We start from the raw sequence: 13,996 nt of genomic DNA, 5'->3' as shown, positions 1-13,996 counted from the left end.
GAATTAAAAAATGGAATTTTAAAATTAGGATTACCTAATCATTGTGTTTTTAAAAGACCACATGTCAGTACTGTCTATTCATTAATTTTTGCCCATGATAGATTATTAATGTAAATAACATTACTAAGTGCACATGAAAGTAATTCTGTTGCTGCTGGCTGATACTAGATGAACACATTTCTATAATTTACAGTAGTAAATAATGAATTTGATGTTTAAATTGCTTAAGAGACAGAAAAACATGATCGTTAGGAAGCTAGTTTCCTGACTAAAAAGCACAGATTTGACAATTAAGGCATATGTTTTTAAACTAAAAACATTTTGTGTCTAAAAACAACTGATAGTTGGGGAAATCTTTTTCCTACCCTCTGCTTTCAGCACCATCCTGATACTCTGAAACACAGGCATGAGACATTTGAAACTTTGAAAATGATAGTATTTTGTTTACATAATTTCATCACTTCTTGTCATTCTATGAGAAGTTTATGCCCAAGGTTTGAAGTCATAATGTGACATTTATTTTTACGCAGAGTAAGGCAGTTATCGCATCCTGTTGGTTTGCAGGGGTATGACTTGTTGACTGTCTCATACTATAACTTATTTGCTATTATTGTGTCCTGTCTCTTTGAAGGAAAATTAAGTTGTGATTAATGTTGGCGGGTAGTTGTGGGTTTTTTTCCCAAAACAAAGTCCTTTACCTCCATATTTCAGGTTCTTGTGACACTTTTTCCTGAATATGCATATTATAATGCAAAAACTTTAAGCCATTATGAATTTTTATATGTTTTATATATACCAAAGGGTCACAGATGGTAGAAAGATTTGTTACCATGAGGTAGAGTAGCATTTTGTGATTACAAAATTAATCTGTCTCTAAATCTGTTTAAAGAGTTTTTGCCATCTAATGAGCAACATAAATTATTAATATTTTCATGTTCTTGGGGACATTCACAGCCATAATTTTACCAACACAGCTGTTTGACCCGGTGACATCATGTTTTGCATATTTTTGCATTTTAATGAGTTAGTCATTTAAAAGGTTACAAAGAAACCATAACTCATAAGTAATTAAATTATTTAGCAGAAGAAGTATGAGAAGATCTTCTGACATAGGTCAGTGTGGGAAGGGGAATTCATAGCTGTACTCAGTTGCACCTGTTTATTAGGAGGTAGATGTGTTTAAAAGATTTTCCCTTAGATTATGAAATGGTTTTATTTGTTAAAATATCTGGATGTATATACAATGTGCATGTACACACAAACACACACACACACACACACACACACACACACATTCCTAAGAGGTACACTTTCCTTGTGATGGAGTAAGTTTAAATAATACTCGTAACACAAACACAGCTTACTATTTATGATTACTCATCCTTGAAAGTCTAGCTAGATTGGCTTTAGAAATATTTTATAATGATTTTTTCTTTTTTTTTTCTTTTCATATTCCTCTTCCTATTGAAGAATAACATGGCTTCATGTAGAAATTTTAGGAATTTGTACTTAATTATTATTTGGAATTTTCTCCTGAGTGGAAATATCTTAAAATGAAAGGTGACCATAAGTATAGCACTGTACCTAGCATAGTGCTTGGTAGATAGTAGCTGCTTATTAAATACTTGTTGTGTAAAATCAGTGTTTAAAGAATGGTTGACTCAGTGAATACTTGGGATCTTTCATTATGTCCTCATGCTTGCACGTGGACTTCGGTAACACAAGCAAAGCACCGATATATTCTTGAAAAAACAACAAAAATATTTTAGACATGCTATTTTAATTGAGGGAATAGAAGAGAAAGGTGACATATTTTAAGATAAAATGATTTATGTACCACAGTTCGTAAGCAGGTTTTAAGAGTAACTTAAAAACAATATGTTTGTATTGTATATGATTGGGTAAGAGTGATATTTTGAAAGACCATGTGCCTACCATCTATAGCTACAGTATTTACACAATTTTATAATGCTAATAAGTTAAGAGAACATTTAAGACTTTAAACCATAAAGGCATAGCTAGCATGCAGAACATACATTTCATAAGATAAATTTGTCCATTCAAGTCGGCTTGGGAACATGTAATAAAGGAGGTGTGTCCATAGGGTTCCCTGTATCCACTTAGGCATTTTGATCTGTCACTGACTGGGCAACAGTTGTAACTTGTTACTTCTTTTAGTTTAATGTATGTTTGTGTCTTTTTATGAGAATGAGAAGCAAAGAATATAAAATATTTCATAATGCTGTAGTATTAAACCATATTTCTGCCATTTATAATGAATGGTAAATGTTTTTATAATGCTATTGTACATATGGAATGCTTTGATAAATAAGATATTGATGATTAGAAAAGAAATTTGTGATATTTAAGCAACATAACGTTCTAAAGCCTAGGAAAAGTTAGAAACAGAGCAGGTGATAATGTGAGTAAGTGCAAAGTAAATGTTTTAAAATAAATAGCACTTGGTTGACCTGATGTCAGAACCGGAGACAAGGGTGTGTGTTTGTCAATATATCCTTCATGTTTTACAGACTCCTAAGGGAACAAGGGAAGATACAATTTCACCTTTTCTGTGCCAAAACATTTTAATTATATCTTCTTCCAGCTACAGCGGTTCAGTAACCAAGGAGCTGACATTGATGCATGTGTTGATAAAGCTGCAAACATTCAAAATGAGATTAACAAAGATTTTGAGCAAAGGGTGACAGCTAATTTTGCACAGTATTCTGCATCTAATTCAGGCCAGCGTAATAATAGAATATTTTATAACTGTTTTGTTATTCAAAAGGACTTTTATGATGCATTTGTGTTTGTGGATATCTTTGTAGCATACTCAAAAATTATCCTATGGCTTAAAACTATTTGCATCTGTGTTATAATGCTGAAACAATATTAAAGGGGAAAAAACCCTCTTATAATAAGTTTTTTTGTAATTGTACTTTATCCTTTGGAACTCTTTGCATTTACCTTAATTTATCCCGGTACACTAGCTAGGGAAGGTATAGAGATGGCAAACATATATTTTCTAATATTGCTTAGTATGCACTAATACAATGACCAAGAAAAGTTATATTCGACTTATTTAATTAATGAAACTGTAGTTTCTTTATGTTCTTGAGCTTCTTTGAGCACATTTCAGTGTATTTCTTTTCTCTTCTATTCTCTACTTGAAAGCAGCAGACAGTCTTCTTTCACTTTTCTTTTTGTTTGTGAAATTTTCTTTTCTTTTTTTTTTTTATCCACTCTCTTCTCCATCTGCTTTCACTTTTGTTTGCTTGGGCCGTCTCTCATCCCAACTTGATAATGAGGAATGCAGTGTGACCCTGACCTCTATCAGCCCATGCATGACCTTCTGACTCTACCATATAACCTTTGACCTTCTCTTTGACAGGTTGATTAATTACCCTGTGTTATGATTTATGAGTAAGTGCTATGTAAAAATAATAGACAACAGGTGGTCCTCCAAAAACTTTTTGTGGCATGTTTTCTTTTACTGACTAACTTGATGAGCTATTTGAAGTTGGAAACTTATTGGGTAATCTATGTTGGTTCACATTATGGTATTTTTATACCGTGGAACACAACATTAGAATTTAGGGAACTACAAGTCAAAGCATGGTCATGACAGACATTTTACAAAATATTAGCAGGGTGCTGTTACCTAAATGCAGTTGGGAAGAAGCACAAAACAGAGTCAAGTGACATTTCAGGCGTTTCAGTCCCAGGTCACGTCTTGAGAAAATTGCTGAAATAATGGAGGGGGCATTTTTCAAGCAGAGCTGCAGCTCCAACAGCTATGTTTACTTTAACGCTTCACTAGTGACTTCTGATTGGTTGTCATGACCTCATCTCACTGTTGCACCTAGGATGTTGCAACAGTGACATATACATACCCTTCTTGAGAAAAAGATGAGAAGAAACACAACATACATCTTTCAGAAAAGATGAATGGACAGTAGTAGATATAGTTTATAGATAAGACACTTTGGGTTTCATTTCCCTTGAGGATGGGCACCTATCTTCTTTCAAACCCAGCAGATAGAATGCTGAACGTGAAAAATGTGATTGATAAATCTGTGTAAAATGATCTCTTACGGAGCCTTGCCTGAAGACCAAAACAGATAGTTCCGTAGGTCAAAGGATTATACTCTGGCCCCTGACCTCTTTGGTCACATGTGGCTTGGCAGTATTGGCAGGTTAATATGTAGAGCTGAGTACTTTCAGCTGATTTTTTATGTAGCCAACCACAAGAGATTTGAAAAGATGTAGAATTTGCTCCTATTTTCCGATTTCCTTATAATTGGTAATTAATAGGCAAATTAACTTAGATAAATCTTCAGTTTTGACAAGGTTTCATTGGGGTCAAAAGTACATTCTGTTTCTGGCCAGGCATTTTAAAATTTTATCTATTTGTAGAATCTTCTCCATAAGTGCATTTCTGTACTGATTTAATTTCTTAAGCAAGATTTCCTCTTTGGTTCTTTGTGTTTCGCATCACCTGTCTGTTCTAGACCCCTGACCTAAGCCATCATTTGTTGATTGAATGATAAATGAACTATTATTTATTAGTAAGTGCATCTATAGACTTCAAAGTAAAGGAGGCCCAGAGGCCTGTGTATTCTGTTTAAATCACAGCAAGCACTGTGATGAATAAAATGCTACGTCAAGCAGTAAAATTTTGGGAGTTTCTGATTAAGATCCCATGGTTTATACCTTATAAACACAGGTTTAATAATGAAACTATAGTTATAGCTACAAAAGGGTAGAAAATAGGATGAGGTAAATTAAAGAGCTAAAGCTTACTTTTACCAATATCTGTCCTCTTGATCACCTTGATCTTCTATTAGACTGTGCGATCAAACATAAGAGTTAATTAACAACTTTATGTATGCTTTGTCCCTTGAAATGTTGGATATTGGAATTGATTTGGGTGAATCATTACAAAAGATGCCAGAAGTTTTATTTATTTAGTTGTAGAATGTTAGATAATCAGTTTGATCACTTTATCTTGGTAAAGATAACAGAACTTTCCATGTACATTTGAAATGACCAAAATTTTCATCGTAGGAGAAATTTAGCATGCTTAAGGAATAATTAAATTAAAAATACTTCAATATAAAATGTTTAATGTTCTAAGCATTAATTATGGAGATCTCCTTTGGAGTGGCAGTGCACAGTTCTCTTATGATATTATATTTGACGCCTGGTTATATAGAGTAGTTTTATAAAACTTTATGGGTACATTTGTTAAAGGTTAAACTAGGATCTCCTCTTACTTATTTCTGTGTGTACTGATTGAGTTACTTGGGATAGAAAGAATTGATTTTTAAAATGGTGTTTATTCTCTTTGTTTAAGATATAAATTGATATCATTCTATTTAAAACAGTTAAGTTTAACTTCTGGTTTGTGGTCTGCTTTGTTTACTCTGACTATTTACTTTGACTCCTTAGTTTACATATATTAATGTTAACATGGAAAAGCTCTTTGTAGCTTTATTATGTAAAAGGATTTTTTGGACAATGTTTACATGTGGCAGAGAAAAAGAGGAACAGATGAAGTTTTACTACATATCTTTAGGTGGGATAGTTAACTTTATTTTGTTGCTCCAGCTTTCTCCTACTCATAAAATGGTTATGAATGGTCTCTGTGAATATTGCATTAATTATCAGGAAAATTTTATTTGAAAAATGTTAAGTTTTTTACAGAATGGTAATTGAATTTGCAACAGAGACATTTATTAAAATTAGCTCTCATTTCCACAGAAAATGTTCCTGAATATTTTTTGATTGTTATTCCATTAATTAAATTTGCAGATGAAATATCTAAATGATAAAATATTTTCTGAATAAATCAAACGTTTAAAGAAAAGCATTCATTGTTGAAATTTATATGATAAAAATTATTTAATTGATTTATATAGTCATTTAAAAATAGAATCATTTTTCATCTGTTGATGCCTTGGTGAAAAATTGACATCATGTCTTTATAAAATTGGAGAAATGAGTCATGTAATTTTCAGTTACATAATCGTTAACTTAGACAAATACTACTACTTTGATGATTTATGTGTTTCTGGTTTTTATACTTATTTAGATGGGACATATCAAATTTCATAGTTCATTTAAAATCAAGTAGGCACAATAATTTCTCAATCTATGATTTGCAAAAATTAAAGTAAAAACTTCTGCTCAAATAAATCTGGCATTATGCAAATATTATTTCTAGTGATTAAATTATAAACTAGGGTGATAGCTTTCTCATTTTTGGTGACTATAAATTTTGTCTAAAGAATTTACCTTTATTTGGAGTTTATTCATTGTGCAAAGATGATGTTCATGTTTTATCAATTTATTAAAGTCCCACTTTGTTACCTTGAGTTTGAAATTTTTCATATTATCATTAAAATGTAATATATCACTATTTTCATCTCTAAGAACTCTAAGATTCTGTTTTGGTCTTGCTAACCCTAACTCTTGTAAGTATGAAAGGCTGTGTGTGTGTGTGTGTGTGTGTGTGTGTAAAGTTCAGTTTACTCAGAGAAGGCAGGGAAGAAACATGACAGGAGACCACTTACTCACGGTAGAGAATCTAGTAAGGAGGCAATTTTCTTTTTGGCCTATGGTGACCTTTTTTGACTATGTTCCTTACACCAGAGGCAGTGTACTGAATGCCTCTATTTCAGCCTGTTTAGCAGAGTGCAACAGTGTTCTTTAACTTACTTTTGGTGGGAGGAGAAGTTATAGCTGAAATTTGAGAAGGGCGTGAAAAGTTGTAAGAGGCACAAGGAAGAGGGGTAGGAACTTCCTTCAAATGTGATTTTAATAACTAGTCAAGTGTGTCCAACTGTAGAAAATCACCGAGTGACAATATGTCTACCTGACAGTGATCACAATGAATTACAAGACTTTTGAATAGCTATACAGATTAGAATAAAGCAGAACCAAATAAAATATCTTTTGTTGGTAAAACTTTGACTTACCAGCTAAGAAACTTAAAAAAACGATCTTGTCTTGTGTTTTGTTAATGAACATTTAAATTTAAAAATTTGTAAAGTGTTTTATAAGCCTTTCATGAACAAGGTATGAAAGGTTTTATTTAAACACATATTGAGGAATATGTGGTATTTTGTTTATCAGTTTGGTATATATTATTCTGTAGTTTTCATATGTGTAAGACAACTATATCTTAATTAACAACCCTATCACTAAAATCAGAACTTCAGTGATCTTGAAAATCTCCAAACCATATCATGGTTTTAGACAATAATATCAACTGATTGGGGGGAAACTGAAACAATCCCAACGAAGTTTGTATGTAGTTTGTGAAATCAACTATTAGAAAAGCCAACAATGTGTAGCAATGTAGCATATTTACAAATAAGAACAATAGAGTCTATGCTTAATATTGGCTTGTATTACTGCTCTCAGTTTTTTTTTTTAATTATCATATGTTTGGTTTGGCAAAAAACAATTAAATTTAAACTTGATGTAGAAGATTCTACAGTTACAGTTTTGGGAAAAGTATGTACTTTTTTTTTTTTTTTAGTAAGGATGAGAATTTTTTAAGCTTTATTTTTAAGAGCTCTTATTTTTTAAACATAATATAACGCATGTTTTAAGTATGACCTTACAAGATTTTACCAGACAAAATAGGGCACCCACAGTACAGAATTGAATAGAAAAGACAAGATATAAATAGCTTCAAAAATATGTGTGGCTTGTCAGTGGTAATTGTTTATCCTTCTCTATTTTCTCATGGTTAGATTATTCCATCATTTACAATATAAGTGCCAAAAGTTTCTTTAATTATAACTATAGAAAGGTTTGCCTTGCTAGAATTAAGTCAGACAGGAAAACATGTTTTTAAAACTTTAAAAAAAATATAATAGCTCAATAAGCTGTATTTTAAATTCTGGAACTTGTTTCCTGGTACTAGTTCTTAATAAAGAGAAATTTTTATGGTAGTTGAAAAATAAAAGAAATTTCAGGATTAAAAACTTGGTTCCATACATTACAGTAAGACATTATTTTGTTTTGTGATTTGTGTGCCTTCCTGAAAGAAGAGAGGTGAAAAGAATCCAGTATGCATAGGTAGACATTCTGTGTTCCTGATAATAAAGACTTGTAAATCTGTAGGCTGTTTACTCCTCTTTAATTGCTTATTCTTTTTTTAAGTTCAAACAAATAAAAAATACTCATTAAAGTGCAATTGTAAAGGAACAGAAATCCAGCAAAATGTGGTTGGAATTGTAAACTTCAATTTCAAAGAGGTTATTTTCTCAAAATATGTATTATAAATATTAATGTGGTTTGAAAGTGTACTTGCTATTTGATAATTTATTTGAATCATTTTGGGGGTTCTTGGAGATCTAGTACTTTTTTAATTTAAGCTTTATTATTTTAATGTGTTACAATTATGTCTTTTTGATCTTATAGACAGTCTATGCTTATTTCTACACACAATACATAATTTTAAATCACTTTCTGTTGGAGAAATTAAAACTATATTATAAAGGAATATTTTAGTGAATATGTAACTATATTAAATCACTGAGATTTTAAGAACGTTTTTATGAATTGTAATGATTTCTAATATTAAATTATGCTGCCTTTTTTGCTTTCAAAACAGGAAGGATATGGAGTAATAGTACTGAATCCCAATGAAAACTATATCGAAGTAGAAAAGCCGAAGATACATGTACAGTCATCTTCTGATAGTTCAGATGAACCAGCAGAAAAACGGGAAAGAAAAGATAAAGTCTCTAAAGAAACAAAGAAGCGACGTGATTTCTACGAGAAGTATCGTAACCCCCAAAGGGAAAAAGAAATGATGCAGTTGTATATCAGAGTAAGTAATAAGCAAGATCATTACTTTCCTTCATTATTTCCTTTTCCTTTTTTTTTAAACCACAACAGCAACTAACATTTATTGAAAATCTTCCATATGTTCAGACCTGTTCTAAGCAATTTTACATTCCTTTTCTTTATTTATAGTTTATTTTCTTAAATTATTTTGTTTATTTTTTTTAAGTGTTAATTTTTAAAGATTTATTTCCCAAGGGTGTTATTTGAAATGTTTTCTGTTTTTTATTCAAAGTAACAACACGCATTCTTATTTCAGTGTGATATTTTATTTAAGTCTCAAAATCAATTAATAATGCACTGTACAAACATCAGTCTTCGTCTTGGGTGGTTATAGTTTTAATGCATTGTTTTCCTATGAGCAACCATCCATCCACAGTTTCTCAGCCTAACTTCTGAAGGCTGATGGAGGGAGGAAGAGTAATTAATATCTTAATAAATATTTAAGCTAGAATAGTTTAGGAATAGTGTAATGAGGGAACTCTGTCCTTTGCTCTTTTCTTATCCAGTGAACCTTTGCACTTTGTAATGCTAGCAGCATGGGATCGTTATAGCAGTGCTGCCCAAGGAATTCTAATTCTATAGGGGGCACAAACAATTTTATTTGCCCTTTGACACATTCTGCTTGATATACCACTGTGCATTATATATATATGACAGATTCATGCAATTTTCAAAGCCCTTATTATGGGTGCTAGAAATATAATTTAATAGTACAGTATGTCCAAAATGCTATTGGGTAAGTAAAATAGTAAATTGATATGTTCTTCAAAAGTGAGCAATTCAGAACATTTAAATATAGACAATTTAACATTTTATAAATTATACTGTGAGATAGTAATAAAGTTTCAGATTATTCAACTTGAGCTATTTTTACATTTACTTTAAAATTCATTAATAAAATATTTCATACCACCTTTGAGGCAAAATATGTAGCTTTATAAGTTATTTTCTTTATTTTACTTCTAGTTCATGGCATAATCGCTATACTTTTGGGAATTGTACTCCAGACATTCAACACATTTGATTATAGGTCAGTCTGTTGAGTAAGTTAGGACAGTTAAGCAGCATATAAATTCTCAGGACCCCCCCAAAATATATCCAGATCAAGACTACCTAAAGCGTGTCATACAATGAATCAAGCAAAAGTTAGGCAGATTACAATATTTAAATGTCTGAAAAGCATCTCACTATTTAATATATTGTTTGAGAAACAAAAACAATGATTAGATTTGGAATTCATAAGTAGCTTGTTCATGTAGTTATATTACTGCCTTTCTTTGCCATGACTGCATCAGGGTCCTGATGTCACCTTCTTCTCTATTGGTTGTCCTGAGCTTCCTAATTAATATGATCCAGTCTGTCAACCACCATCTTAAGATAGAATTTAAAAAAAAATTCCCCCTTATATCTGGATTCCAAAAATGAATTGTGTAAGTTTTTGAAATATACAAATCACTCGCCATATTCAGTTTTCTATGTAAAATGCAAACAAAAAGTGATTTTGCGTATTAAGTTTTTTACTTCTTAAACAGTTTCTTTTATTTGCCTATGATATGTACAGATTAATCATCTATTTCTGACATCTGTCTTTTAAATTTTATTTCTTTTCTATTTTCTCTTTATCATGTCACTATTGCTTTAATTTTTCTCTTTTGTTCTCTTGTATGTGTGCATTTTCTTTATTCTTTTTTCACGTCTGTTTTGTTTATTTCTGCATCTATTTTTTTATTGTACCAAGGGAAAAAAATATTTTTATGTCGCTTCATTAAGATCTACCTTTCCCTTTGTCTTTTTTTCTTTGTTTTATCTCTTCTACACTCCTGCTATTTTTACTTCTTATCATGTCTTTTTGCCTCTTTCTTTCTTGTCCCATTTCACTCGTCTAGGTTTTCATTGAAAGCACTAAGAGACAAAAATAGACTCATGTAGATAACACAGCTTTATACCTGATAGTCTTAGTTATGAATGTTATTTTTCTTAATAAACACCCTTTCTCTTAAAATCTTCCAGAATTGTGCAAAATAGCAGAGCTAAGCTGACACTCTTCAAACATACTTCTAGATAGTAAGGCATGATCCTGCAGTGGGAAAGAGAATAATGGTTCATCTTGTGTCAGGTGCCTTAATCCTTAGGTAATTTTGATCCACGCAAGAAGTGACTTCTAGTACTCTCCTTTCCTCTACATATCTCCAAATATGTATTTGTAATTTTCAGACACAGAGCATGTATGTGATGAGGATGAATTAACTTTTATTTATATACTTCTTAACCATTTACATTTTGAAATCAATCATTTATTCTTTGGAACAACCCCATGAGCTAGGTAAATCAAATAATTTCACCCTTATTTTATAGTTAAAGAAACTGATGCATAGATGGTACATTTTTGTCTAGGATCACAGAACTACTAAATGATGGAACTAAGTGTTAAAACTAGTGCTTCTGATTACTGTAGATTCTTGCTCTCTTTCCTCTTTACCACATTGTTCTAACTGGTTGAAAATAAAATATGTATCTGAAATATGAAAATTAAACCAATTATAATAAAAGCGTGATATGATACAGTAAACTACGTTTGATGATTATATAGATTTTTGACCAGTTATCATTTAATGGACACTAGTAACTGTCAGTAAACAATTTATTTAGTATGTTTATAATATATAAATAATAATGTTAACACATTGACCAGGCGATTTTTGCAGAAACTAGTGCCTGTGGCCGCAATACATCTCCAGTCAAAAATGTGTTAAAAAATTTAATATGATCAATAATACTGATCCCATTTTACAGATGAGGAGACTAAGAGTCAATACTTAGTAAATTTCCTGAGGTCACATAGCTCTTAACGTAAGGTCCATGGGGCAGGGACTTAGTCTGTTTTTTTTCATTGCTGTAACCCAGAGCCTAGAACAGAAACATAATAATAAATATTTGTAGAACAGAGCCTTCATAATAACTTTTTATTTGATAAATAGGATGGTAGAGCCAGGATTAAAATCCCAAACTACTACTGCTTTCTCTAATATGTCTTGCATTATTAAAGTATACTACTTGATCTTCTGTGAGGAAACATTCAAAGAAACCAAAACGAAGAAAAATTACATTGTTGATCCCCTACCTAATCCAGTAACTGAGAAGACATTCTGAAAATTAATGATAAAAAATCGGTTTGTGGCTTCCCTGTTGGCGCAGTGGTTGAGAGTCCGCCTGCCGATGCAGGGGACACGGGTTCGTGCCCCAGTCCAGGAAGATCCCACATGCCGCGGAGCGGCTGGGCCCGTGAGCCATGGCCGCTGAGCCTGCGCGTCCGGAGCCTGTGTTCTGCAACGGGAGAGGCCACAACAGTGAGAGGCCCGCGTACCGCAAAAAAAAAAAAAAAAAAAAAAAATCGGTTTGTCATGATTTATTTGATACCTTGATTGACCTATACATTTTCATCTGAATATATAAAAGTGAGATACCCTATTTTCTTTTTTAGCTATATCATCATGATGCTAAAATTATGGATGAAAATGGAAATATTTATGCCAACCTATTGCTATTTCTGTTTTACACACTTGCTCATAAGAGTACAGCCAGGCTATTGTACTTGCTCTACCCTGTATACACTTTGTGCTTTATGGAATCTGTAACTTTGCTTTTCTGTTCTTTCCCTTAATTCAGATTCTGTCCATGTTGTAGTGCCCAGCTGAAATCCCACTCATCCACACCCATCATATTCAGTGACCTCTCCTTACTAACACTGTTGGGAGTTGTCATGATTAGTTAACTTGAATGGAATTTATCATGTTCTATCTTGAGCTATCTCTTCTGTCTCATAATATTATTATCAATTTATCTTTCATGCCTTTCCATTATAGCCCTACAATCCTTTGAGCATGCTTTATAGATTTTGGAATTGCATATCAATCCTTATGAATAAGCAGATAGGAGCCAGTTTTTACAGTAGTACAGTGCATACTGCAAGAAAGTCAGGAACTGATGCTAAATCTACTAACTAGGATCCAATCCCCGGGAAGGAGACTAAAGCAAAAAGACTAGGCCTTAGTCTAGGGATACCTAGATAATGTGACTTGCAGCATAGGAATGAGGGTTATTCTGGTATCAAACTGTAGCATAAGAGGACAAATATTCAGACTAAGGAAGAAGATCAGTAAAAGGACTTTATAGTATGTAGGTGGAATATGGGCAAAAGTGATTTGATGCTGATCTATGTAATGTTGTGTTAGAATTGCTTGAATATATCTTCCCTAAGAAACTTAGTTGTGGGCTGTAGTGATAGGAAGTAAAGTAGAGGGATTAGACTTAGAACGTTAAAAAAAATAAAACTACTAGAAGTGGAGGGGGAAGGGAGATCATATGGCCACAGAAGGAAAAATCCAAATGTGGAGGAGACATTTAGAGAATAGGAATCTTGGCAGAGCCTGGCATTACACATTGAAGATACTCAAATATTTATGGATTGATTGCTTGTTGACATCCATCAAAAAACTTATTCCTTAACACGCAAGATATTTGGTGTCTAGTTTTCTGACTGATTTTTTTCAGCATTCATGTGAATTTTTGCAATTGTTCAGAAACAGCCAGCTCTGATAAACTGAAGCTTTCTTTTAAAAAAAATCTGTTTTTGATGCTCTGACTTGGACTATGTCCAAAATATTGCTGAAGGCTAATAAATATCCTTTCTTCTCCTCTGTACCTCTTCTTTTCCGTGCAGATGCCACTGGAAGTCATTTCTATCTAGTGATTTAGCAACCAAATTCAACTCACTTATATTTCACTCAATGATTGTTTAATCTCTGAAACCATTTTATTTTCCTAGAATATTCAAGTATTTGACTTTTCTTTCTCTGGCATCCAGTAAATAGCCAAAATCTCCTGTGAAATTTTTGCAAATATCTAGTATACACCAGCAGAAATAAAGTAGAATCGAGGCCTAAAACTTTAAGATTAGCAAAGTATAGTTTTATTTTACCTACTAAATGAGTCTAAATAGATGTGACTAACTATTGGATTATGTAGCACATTTCTGATGCATTAGGAGCAGAGCTTGAGAGATCAAAATACTTCGTCTTTCATGTGGCAACTTTCCTTAACTATGAAATAATGTACTTTCTGGCATATATTA

The 13,996-nt window shown here is 32.3% G+C and overlaps 1 protein-coding gene across 13 annotated transcripts in view; it reads left to right on the top strand.

Annotated features, from left to right (window-relative positions):
* The window catches only part of ARB2A (ARB2 cotranscriptional regulator A), a 427,234-nt gene that overhangs the window by 166,690 nt on the left and 246,548 nt on the right, over positions 1 to 13,996 (top strand). For all 13 annotated transcript variants that reach the window (XM_033853022.2, XM_073802320.1, XM_073802319.1 and 10 more), the window contains one exon: positions 8,630 to 8,848. In XM_033853022.2, the coding sequence (XP_033708913.1) occupies positions 8,630 to 8,848 (219 nt within the window). The remainder of the gene's footprint in view (positions 1 to 8,629; positions 8,849 to 13,996) is intronic.

The sequence above is a fragment of the Tursiops truncatus genome, chromosome 3 (genome assembly GCF_011762595.2).
Source record: "Tursiops truncatus isolate mTurTru1 chromosome 3, mTurTru1.mat.Y, whole genome shotgun sequence".
Taxonomy (NCBI): Eukaryota; Metazoa; Chordata; class Mammalia; order Artiodactyla; family Delphinidae; genus Tursiops; species Tursiops truncatus.
The sequence above is the reverse complement of the archived record's forward strand: the minus strand, read 5'-3'. Positions and strand labels throughout refer to the sequence as shown.